This window comes from Trichechus manatus, unplaced genomic scaffold (assembly GCF_000243295.1).
Source record: "Trichechus manatus latirostris isolate Lorelei unplaced genomic scaffold, TriManLat1.0 scaffold00214, whole genome shotgun sequence".
Lineage (NCBI taxonomy): Eukaryota > Metazoa > Chordata > Mammalia > Sirenia > Trichechidae > Trichechus > Trichechus manatus.
Genome location: NW_004444150.1, coordinates 3,719,210 through 3,729,988, shown reverse-complemented (window position 1 = coordinate 3,729,988; position 10,779 = coordinate 3,719,210). Strand labels below are relative to the sequence as shown.

The following is a 10,779-nucleotide window of genomic DNA, read 5'->3' as shown; positions in this document are numbered from 1 at the left end:
CATTCCTGTCCACAGTAACTTTTCTGACAGTGCAGAATGACTAGAAAGGAGGCTGGCTTGATATAAAGAGTCCTTAAAAAAAGACCCAAAAACCAAACCTACCGCTGTCGAGTCGATTCCGATCCATAGCAACCCTACAGGACAGAGAAGAACTGCCCCATAGTGTTTCCAAGGAGCGGCTGGTGGATTTGAACTGCCCATCTTTTGGTTAGCAGCCGAGCTCTTAACCACTGTGCCACCAGGGCTCCTCCACAGGTATAGGGTTTAGGATTTGCAACACATATTTTTAGGGGGTACAATTCAATCCATGACAAAGGGATTAGGAAGAGAGAAGAGGGGACGGGGAAGCAGTGACCGGGGAGGCAGTTCGATTAAATTTAAACTGTGAATTCTTGCACGTTGGCTGGTGTTTATGCTACGAGACAATGAAAAGGTGCAGATTCTGCCTAACGGCTTTCAGCTGCTCCTGGGATGTTTTGCCAACGTGTTCTCCCTCCCCTTCTCCATCCCCACTCCATTCTCTCGCAGGCAGAGCCAAATGGAGCTTGCATTTGAATAAATAGGAAAATCGACCTGAAGACTTTTATTTTATTGTGGGTTTGCAGTCTACAAGCTGCCCTTTATCTCCCAACATCCAAATCAATTGCAAAGTGGGGAGGGTGGCTGAGACGCCAGGCAGCCTGGTCTGTCTGGTCTCTGTCAGGAGTGTCATTGCGTTCTCAAGACACTGGTTTCTTTTTTTGTTTTGATTGAAGCTCTTTGGGAGTATTTCGTCCACTTATGTCTTGGAATGGCTTTTCCCTTGATCAGGGGAGAGCTTCAGGAAAGGCTGTTTTCTGAAATTGGCGAGATAAGTCAGTTTTCTCAGTGTTGGACTCAAGAATTATCTTTGGTCATTTTTCACACTGGATGTTTTGGTTATTTTAGGCCCATTTTGGATCAAGAGAGACAGGTGGATTTATTACCTACAGAGAGGATGACAGCTAGGACCACGGTTGTATATATTGTAATTAAGAGCAAAATGTCTGCAGTGTTTTAACATTGTCATTTAATTTTTGTTAGGAAGAATGTATTTTATTTTGTTTTCAGCAATAATTTCTATAGGCTTCCAAAGTGGATTTAAAATAGCTAGCGATCTAAAAAAAAAAAAAACAAAAAAACCATTGCCATCAAGTCAATTCAGACTCATAGTGACCCCACAGGACAGAGTAGAACTGCCCAATAGGATTTCCAAGGAGCGGCTAGTGGATTCAAACTGCCGACCTTTTGGTTCAAAGCCCAGCTTTTAGCCACTGCACTGTTAGAGCTCCAGCTAGTGATCTTGGACACCTAAAATCTGTTGTTGTTATCATTTTTAGCTGCCATTTGGGTCGGCTCTGAGTCGTGACAACCTTACGTAGGACAGAATGAAACTCTGCCCTGTCCTGTGCTATTTTCATTATCGTTGGTAAGTGTGAGTCCCTTGTGGCAGCTGTCATGTAGCGCCTTCCAACCTCAGGGGCTCATCTTCCAGCACTATATCGGACACTTCTGTTATGATCTGGAACGATTTCATTGGCTAATTTTTGGACATAGGTCTCCAGGCCTTTCTTCCTAGTCTGTCTCAGAATTTCAGCTTTCTGATAACCTTGGACTAACATGATGCCTTATGACATCAGTTATAATTAATTAGCTAATTAATTATAATTAACTAATTATAACCTTATGGTTAATTTAGCACCCACTTAGGAGCCGTGCTGGTGCAATGGTTAAGTGCTCAGCTGCTAACTGAAAGGTTGGAGATCTGAACCCACCCAGCAACTCCATGGGAGAAAGATGTGGCAATCTGCTGCCATAAAGATTACAGCCCAGAAAACTGTATGGGGCAGTTCTACTGTGTCACATGGGGTCATTATGAGTCGAAATTTATTCAGTGGTACCCAACAACAACAACAAGGTCCCACGTGGTGCTAATGATTTGCACTCAACTACTAACCTAAAGGGTGGTGGTTTGAACCTACCTAGTGGTGCTGTGGAAGAAAGGCCTGGTGATCTGCTTCCATTAAGATTAAAGCCAAGAAGACCCTTTGGAGCATGTTCTACTCTGTAACGCATGGGGTCACCATGAGTCAGAATGGACTTGACAGCAATGGGTTTGGTTTTGCTTTTTGACTAACTGCCTCATGCTTTCATTACTTTCCCCTTACGTTCCCCAGTACGTTCAAACCCCTGAGACAAAGAATCTGATTAGCTGGCTCAAGTTTTTGTCCCGGGCAATATGATAGGCTATTGGCCAGCCTATCAGTCAGGAGCCTACTCCTGGTCCAATCAATGGCCGGGGGTGGGATCTAGTGACAAGACAGCTTTGCCTTTAGCAGGAGCATGGTGGAAGGCGTGCTTGGAGCCGTGGCCCTCAGAGGGTGGTCCCAACCAGCAGCGTCAGCATCACTTGGGAACTTGTTAGAAATGCAGATTCTCAGGTCCCATCCCAGATCTACTGAACCGGAAACGCTGAGGGTGGGGCCCAGCAATCTATTTTAACAGGCCCTTCACAGGATTCCGATACACTCGGCAGTCTGAGAACCACTGCCTTAGACTAAAGGAGCTCTGCTGGTGCAGTGGTTAAGCGCTTGACGGCTAACTGAAAAGTTGGCGGTTCAAACCACCAGCGGCTCTGCAGGAGAAAGATGTGGCAGTCGGTTTTCGTAAGGATTTACAGCCTTGGAAACCCTATGGGGCAGTTACACCTTTTCCTATAGGGTCAGAATCAACTTGATGGCAACGAGCATTGCCTTAGACTAAGCAAACAGCACATTGACTAAAACAGCACGTTTGAATGAAATCATAATTGAGAGAAAGGAAGGTATTCCCGGAGTCCCTGGATGGCAAAGTTAAGTGCTTACTTGACTATTAGCTAAAAGATTGGCAGTTTGAACCCACCCAGAGGTGCCTCAGAAGACAGCCCTGGTGATCTGCTTCCAAAACCTCACAGCGCTGAAAATCCTATGGAGCACAGTTCTACTCAGCACACGTAGGGTAGCCAGGAGTCAGAATTGACTCAACGGGAACCATCAAGGCATTGCATGTTCAGAAGGCATTAACAAAGGGACAGTGATGATGTGAGTTGTCCCTAAGGGTCAGGAGAAAGTGGCATTTGTTATGAAACCCTACTTTATGGAAGCCTCAACACCAGTGTTTTCAGCTGTTGGGTGATCTGAATTCTCTGGGTTGTGTTACCTGCTGCCGTCGAGTCAGTTCCGACTCATGGCGACCGTATAGGACACAGTTGAACTGCTCCATAGGGTTTCCAAGGAGCAGCTGGTGGATCAGCCGAGCTCTTGACCACTGCGCCACCAGGGCTTCTGGGTTGTATTACCTGCCCCCCAAATATGAACTAGGATAGGTACTGTTACCCCTACCCTCCCACGCCTCCAGTTCCTACTCCTGAACCCCATCCTCCACTTCCACCTCTCCGAGAGACCAGCCCAGTGCTGGGTTTCCTCTGCAAGTTCGGGCAAATCTTGTTTAATAAGTGATTGTGTTTCTGGTTAGGGTTTTATTTTTCTCCAAAAAATTGGTTAACTATTTAAGTCTTGTGACATTTGGACTATTCACCCCTCCCCTGTGTGTTGCTGGACAGGGTAATAGGTTTAGTTTGTTAGGTTTTTTGTTTTTTTTTAAATGGCTCTAATTTATATGGGCATGATTAAAAAAAAACTAACATAAATCAAGAGGTAAGAAGAAAGAAAGCGTCTTAGTTATCTAGTGCCACTATAACAGAAATACCACAAGTGGGTGACTTTAACAAACAGAAGTTTATTTTCTCACAGTTTAGGAGGCTAGAGGTCTGAATTCAGGGCACTGGCTCTAGGGGAAAGCTTTCTCTCTCTGTTGGCTCTGGGGGAAGGTCCTGTCTCTTTTCAGCTTCTGTTTCTTGGTTCCTCGGTGATCTTCCTGTGGTGTGGCATCTATCTTCCTCCATCTCTGCTTGCTTAAACTGCTCCTTTAATATCTCAAAAGAGATCGACTCAAGACACACCCGATACTAATACTGCCTCATTTACATAACAAAAAACCCATTCCCAAGGGGGATTGTAACCACAGGTATTAAAAAAAAAAAAAAAAGCACCAAACTCATTGCATCAAGTGTATTCTGACTCATAGTGACCCCATAGAACAGAGTAGAACTGCCCAATAAGGTTTCCAAGGAGTGGCTGGTGGATTCAAACTGCTGACCTTTTGGTTAGCAGCCGAGCTCTACACCACCAGGGTTCCAACCAGGTATAGAGGTTAGGATTTACAACACATATTTCTGGGGGACACAATTGAATCCATAAGAGAAAGTAAAAGGAGAAGTCTCTCTGTTCTTCTGGGAAATATGAACAGGTTAATACCCAAAACAGAACTGGGACCAGGGTGCAGCTAGCAAGGCATGCAATTTAACGGGACACCAAAAAACTCAGTAATCAAGATAAAAATTATAACGCAGTATTTTTAAAAATCAAAATTAATGCAAAAAATCCTTGATAAAATATCGAAATTTTAAACAGAGACAGGATCCAACTCCCTCTTCAGCCTGGTACCCTTAATAACTCGAGATGAGAGCTAACATCCAGCAAACCCACCAAGGTGGAGGAAGGACCCTGGAACCTCATCGTGAGAGAATTGCTGGGTTCGAGTGAGACAGGCATTCACTGCTTCCTACTCTTGATTGTAGAAGAGCTGTGTCAAGCTCTCTAGGAAGCACTGGAATTAGGTACAGGATGTTATTTTCTCCATTCCTAACATTATTGATTAAAGTCTCTATTAATCGATTCCCCTTATTCATGAAGAGTCCATTTGGAACCTCTAGTACATTCACAAGCCCTGGTGGCACAGCGATTAAAGCGGTGGACCTATAACCAAAAGGTCGGCAGTTCGAAACCACCAGCGGCTCTGTGGGAGAAAGATGTGGCAGTCTGCTTCCGCGGAGATTTGCAGCCTTGGAAACCCTGTGTGGTTGTTATGAGTCGAAATCGACTTGACAGAAGTGGGTTCATTCACATAATCAGTGTCTAAGTCATCTAGTGCTGCTATAACAGAAATACCACAGGTAGATGGCTTTAACAAAGAGAAATTTGTTCCCTCACAGTCTAGTAGGCTGCATGTCCAAATTTAGGGTGCCAGCTCCAGAGGAAGGCTTTCTTTCTCTGTCAGCTCATGAGGAAAGTCCTTGCCATCAATCTTCCCTTGGTCTAGGAGCTTCTCTGCCCAGGAACCCCGAGTCCAAAGGACATGCTCTGCTCCCAGCACTGCTTTCTTGGTGTTATGAGGTCTTCCCTCTCTGCTCACTTCCCTTTTCTCTTATCTCTTGTAAGATAAAAGGTGGTGCAGGCCACACCCCCAGGGAAACTCCCTTTACATTATTGGATCAGGGACGTGACCTGAGCAAGGGTGTCACATCCCACCCTAAACCTCTTTAACATAATCTAATCTTGCCTCATTAACCACAGGCAGAGATTAGGATTTACAACCCATAGGAAAATTGTGTCAATCACAAAATGGAGGCCAACCACACAATACTGGAAATCATGGCCCAGCCAAATTGATACACATATTTTTGGGGGACACAATTCAGTCCATGACAATCAGTAATATCTCTTCTTCTCACTATCCTCCTGTTCTTGGGTAGTGAGGATGGTTGGTCGGTTCTATCCAACAGCCCCATCTGATGTAGACCTGTTGGGTACAGTGGAATGAGGAGCCCACCATTCTCCCACCTCTCCCCTTAGGCTCATTTTGTCTTACCTATTTTTCCTTGTCACTCACAGGTTTTGTCTTCAGAACTATATGACGGAAAGAGCTGTAGATGAGGAATCACTAAGTTCTTATCCAGCTCAGCCATTAACAGAAGTGTGACCCTGAGCCAATCACTTCTTCTCTCTAGGCTTCAATTTCCTCATCTGTGACATGAAGGAATAAAACTAGATCATTACCGGTTCCTCTCCACTTCTCAAATTCTTTGCTCATTGTTCCTTGGTCAAATCATAGGCGTTTCTAATATATTGGGACAAATCTAAAACAAATAGCAAGATAGTATATTTAAGACCTACCATACAGATAATTACATTAAATGTAAATGACCTACATACCCCAATTAAAAGACAGAGATTGTTGGACTGAATAAAAAAGCAAGACCTAACTATGTGCTGTCTACGAGAAGCACACTTTAAATCTGAAGATCTAGGTATACTGAAAGATAAATAGAAAAGATATAGTATACAAACACTAACAAGTGGGTGATACCAAAATGTGGAATTTCCAAAAGTATGTTTCCTTCCCTTTGGTTTGCATAGTTACCATTGAAGCCCTCTTCTCGGACATGATCAGGACAAATGCTTGATTCATTAATCCAGAAAGATGGTTAAAAACAGGTAAAGAAATGCATACGTATTTTGGCCATTGTATTTTAGCATTTGTATTTTTTTTAATATAGGTCCAAGACCTTTTCTTTGAGTATGGGCTTACTGTTGGGCATTGTGATTATCTTTCTTCAAAAGATTCCACCCACAGTTAATCATGCATAAGTCCACTTTCAAATTTTTTATAGTATAGTGGGAACTTTAAGACATTAATAAAGCAACCAAGGAAATTGAAATTTCCTCTCTCTGTCTTCATTTAACCTCTCACAAGTGCTGCCATGCCAATCCTCTTCCACATGTTGTTGTAAAAAAAAAAAAAAAAAAAAGGCATAGCACACTTAAGAAAATACCTGTTGGAGGGGAGGGCGCGACAGGCAAACAAAGGCAGAAGGCACGTGTTATTTGTGTAAAAATACGGTATCTCCTTTGCCTAATGAATTGAATCTTTATACCTCACCCTGGCATCTAGGTCCCAATAAACAAGGCTTGCTTACTTATCTCTCAGGACTGTCCTGTGTCACCACTCCATTTAGGACACGTTTGACTATCTGTGCTTTCTTGTGCTCTGGGCATTTGCTTGTGCTCTTGTTGTCCAACTTAGAATGCATACGCTCCCTTCATCCCTGTATCTGTTAGGAACAGGTTAGAGTAGCAGTAACAGACTCTTCCTCCCTCCTAAAACAATAAGGATTTTACTCTTCTGAATTGTGGGATCCTTATTTCCTCCCTTATCCCTGTATTTCTCAAACTTGTTTTCCCCTAAAATAAGGATTTTATTTTCCTGAATTACAGGATCTTTGTTTCCTCCCTTATCTCAGTATTTCCCCAAACATGTTTTCAAAAAAATAAGGATTTTATTTTTCTGAATTATGAGATCCTTGTTTCCTGCCTTACCCCAGTATTTCCTGAACTTGTTTTTATCAGTATCGCCATATTATGTTTGTCTTTAAATAGACTCACTTTATTTTTCCGTAAGTCTGTGTATTTGTTATGAAAAGTTTTTATCAGTGTTCTACATGGAAAAAAAAATATTACTTGAAAAATATAAAACCAAAAACAAACAAACCTGTTGCCACCTAGTCGATTCTGACTCATAGCAACCCTAAGGACAGAGTAGAATTGCCCCATAGGGTTTCCAGGGAGCAGTTGGTGGATTCAAACTGCCAACCTTTTGGTCAGTAGCTGAATGTTTAACCACTGCACCAGCAGGGCTCCACGTGTAAGCTCACCATAATAAGTACAAGCTCTCCATAAAAATTCATTCAATGAAAACATAACAGTGACATTACATTCTAGCTAGGTAACTCTTGCCTTGAGGCATATTCTGTCTTGGTTTAAGTGTTAAACACTGGCGGCAAACAGTTTCTCTTTGATGAAATCAGGATTGAAAAAGAATGGAAAGTGGACTGATTTTCTCACTGTTGATAAGTAATGCCACATCCATGTGCCATCTAAAATCATCTCAGGTGGTATGTTTTCCACACTTTGGGACACAGTGCCTTACTCTTGTGCAGTTAGAAGCAGTTAAAGGGCAAGAGATAATTCTTGCTTCTCCGCATGTCCTTGGTCTTTCCCGGAATCTGTTCCTTAGCCCTCTGTTGGTTTTCCTAGTGCTGCTGTAAAACAAATACTACAAGTGGTTGGCTTTTGAGAACAGAAATTTATTGTCTCACAATCCAGGGGGCTAGAAGTCTGAATTCAGCATGTGGTTCTAGGGGAAGGTCCTTCCTTGTGTATTTCAGCTTCCAGTAGCCGGCAATCCTTGGCGTTCCTGGGCCTTTAGATGGATCTGCCTCCCTTGTCTTCAGATAGCGTCTGTCTTCTCCCTGTGTCTGCTTGCTTTTCTCTGCGTCTGCGCTGCTCTTTACACAGTGAAACCTGTGAGAGCCGGAACCCAACGGGACTGCTTTGTTTTTCCAGGTCTCACAAGTTTTCTGCCTTTAACAGGGTGTGGTTTTATCACTTTTCCATTGCTTTCTATTAGTGGAAAATATTTGAGTTTTCTTTCTCTGACAGATTTCCGCCTTTCGCAGGTTTCGCTGTGTCTCAGAAGTGATTGGATATAGGGCCACCCTGCACGAATAAAGGCCTCATTGACATAACAATGGAGACCTTGTTTCCAGACAGGATTACATACACAAGTGTAGGGATTAGGATTCCAACACGTTTTTTGGGGGGGGACACAATTCAATCCATAAGATCTCCTAAACCCACCTCCTCTTAGGGAGCCACGGCACTCCGTGACGGGAAGAGATAACAGCGTTTCCACAGCATTAGCTGACGAGCTGGCCTGTCTCCTCTGACATACCAAAACTGGTGCACTCTTCAAAGCCATGGTCTCAAGATGGAGAGTGGGCTTTATCCTCAGGCTGTGTGTGCGTGTCCGTGTGTGTGTGCGCGTGTGTGTGCATGTGTGCGCATAGGTGTATAGCAGAGGGAGACTTTGTGGGTTTTTCTGAACCTCCTTAATTCACAACGCTGTATTCATGAACTGCTTGGCAGTGGGGTGGTGCAGTTCCTGTCTTAGATGAATTTTCGGGGAGACCTGGCTGAGACTTTGGAGACCATCTTCTCCCCGCTCGTCCCCTGCTTCCTTCATTCTCGTTTTACGGAGGACGAAGCAAAGGCGCAGAGAAGGCAGGCGACCAGCTCTGATGGCTGCAGTGAATTAGTATTTGGATCTAGGTGTTTGTGATAGGAACCCATCACAACACCGTCCCCCTGACTTCCTTCAGTTCACAGACAACTCAGGAGCTGTTTCTTCCCTTTTTCTCCAGGCCGTGCTGAGCCCCCTCATAGCCATTGCGCTGAAGATATCCCAGATCCACGAGAGAACCGGCCGGAGGGGACCCACAGTCATCACCTGAACGGCAGCGGGCAGGTGGCTCACCCAGGGCCAGAGAGTGCTTGGCAGAGACGCAGCACCGATGTCTTCTTGCTACCTGTTTGTGCCTTCTGTGACTCTGGAAAAAAAACAAAAGCTGTTTGGCTGTTGGGAGGCGGTGGGTGGGAAAAGAAAAAAGACATCTCTTTCATTTGGGCTTGGGTGAGTTCCTCCGAATGTCACAGGGTCTTTAGCTGTCTGTCGAGCTGCAGTGTCATCTGAAATCTGTATTTTGTCACACAAAGGAGGCTGCGCTCGTGGGAGAGAGTAAGCGGGCTGGGAAGCTCTTCACTGTGGCGTCTGTGCATCGTTGGTGCCACGTGAGAAGAGGTTCTGGGATCGAGAGAGAAAGAGAGAGCAGTCCCCGAATTAAACTGACCCAAAGCCACAGGTAGCCTGGGCAGGCCGAACAAGACACTCCCGCATTAGAGAAGGATTTAGCTTTCATCCTAGCCCAGGTTCTACAATGGAGGAAAGTACTAGAACTCCTGAAAGCCCATTCCCCCCACGCCCGACCTCCTGATGGTCCCTCTCCCCAGGCTTCCCCACCCCACCTACAGCCTCCCCTCTGCCACGCTCTCACATGTCTTCTAAGGCTTTCTGCAAATCACCACGGCGCACTTCCAACGAAACATATCAAAGGTTGTTTTTCTCTGTTATTTTGTAAATGCTATTGTTTTAGCTGTTAAGCTGGCTGCATTCCTTCAAAGCCAGCCCTTCATTATGCAGGTAGAAAGTAGTTTCTCAACAGGACACTGCGATTGAATGTTTTCAATTCTTCAGGGCCTGCCTTGATTACATCCTGCAGGTTGAGACACAGGTTTGAATGAATTGCTCCTGGGAAGACAGAATGCCGCCATGTTGGCTCGCTCTCAGGCGTTCCCAATAAAGGCCTCTTGAATGCACTTGAGGAGTCCCTGGGTGGGGCAAATGCTTAAGCGCTCGGCTATTAACTGAAAGGTTGGCTGTTCAAACTCACCTGGAAGCACCTTGGAAAAAAATACCTGGCGATCTACTTTAAAAAAAAAATCGGCCGTTGAAAACCCTGTGGGGTGCAGTTCTAATCTGACACACACAAGGGCGCTATGAATTGAAATCGACTTGATGGCAACTGTAGTAACGCACTTGCTTGGATACGGTCCTGATCTTAATTGCAGTGGTTGTGGGAGGAGAGAATGAAATGTGGTGGGAGGAGAGAATGAAATGTGGTAAGAGGAGAAAATGAAGTGGACGCTGGAAGAAAGCTTTGCGGGTGGTGCACCTGTGGGCCCGATGGGATAGGGGGTCGGGTGGGGACCCTGCAGAGACTCTCACTGGCTGTCTTTACCTGGGAAAGGCTGTTGAAGCTCCAGCAGCCTCGTCTGCACTCAGCCAGAACCCTCGGCACACGGACCCATTTGCATCTGTTTTGCCTCCTTGAGAACAGCCCTTGGGAACAGCGGTCACTTACCACATGGTTTGCGGGGATGGCTGGGTGCACTTTGACTGTTAAGCAATGCCTTATTGCTGCCAAGG

At 44.8% G+C, this 10,779-nt stretch overlaps 1 protein-coding gene across 1 annotated transcript in view; it reads left to right on the top strand.

Moving 5' to 3' along the window:
- Positions 1-9,247, top strand: part of PGM5 (phosphoglucomutase 5) — a 247,358-nt gene extending 238,111 nt beyond the window's left edge. The window contains exon 11 of the mRNA XM_023742658.1: positions 9,158-9,247. Coding sequence (XP_023598426.1) covers positions 9,158-9,247 — 90 coding nt within the window. The remainder of the gene's footprint in view (positions 1-9,157) is intronic.
- The last annotated feature ends 1,532 nt before the right edge of the window (positions 9,248-10,779 follow it).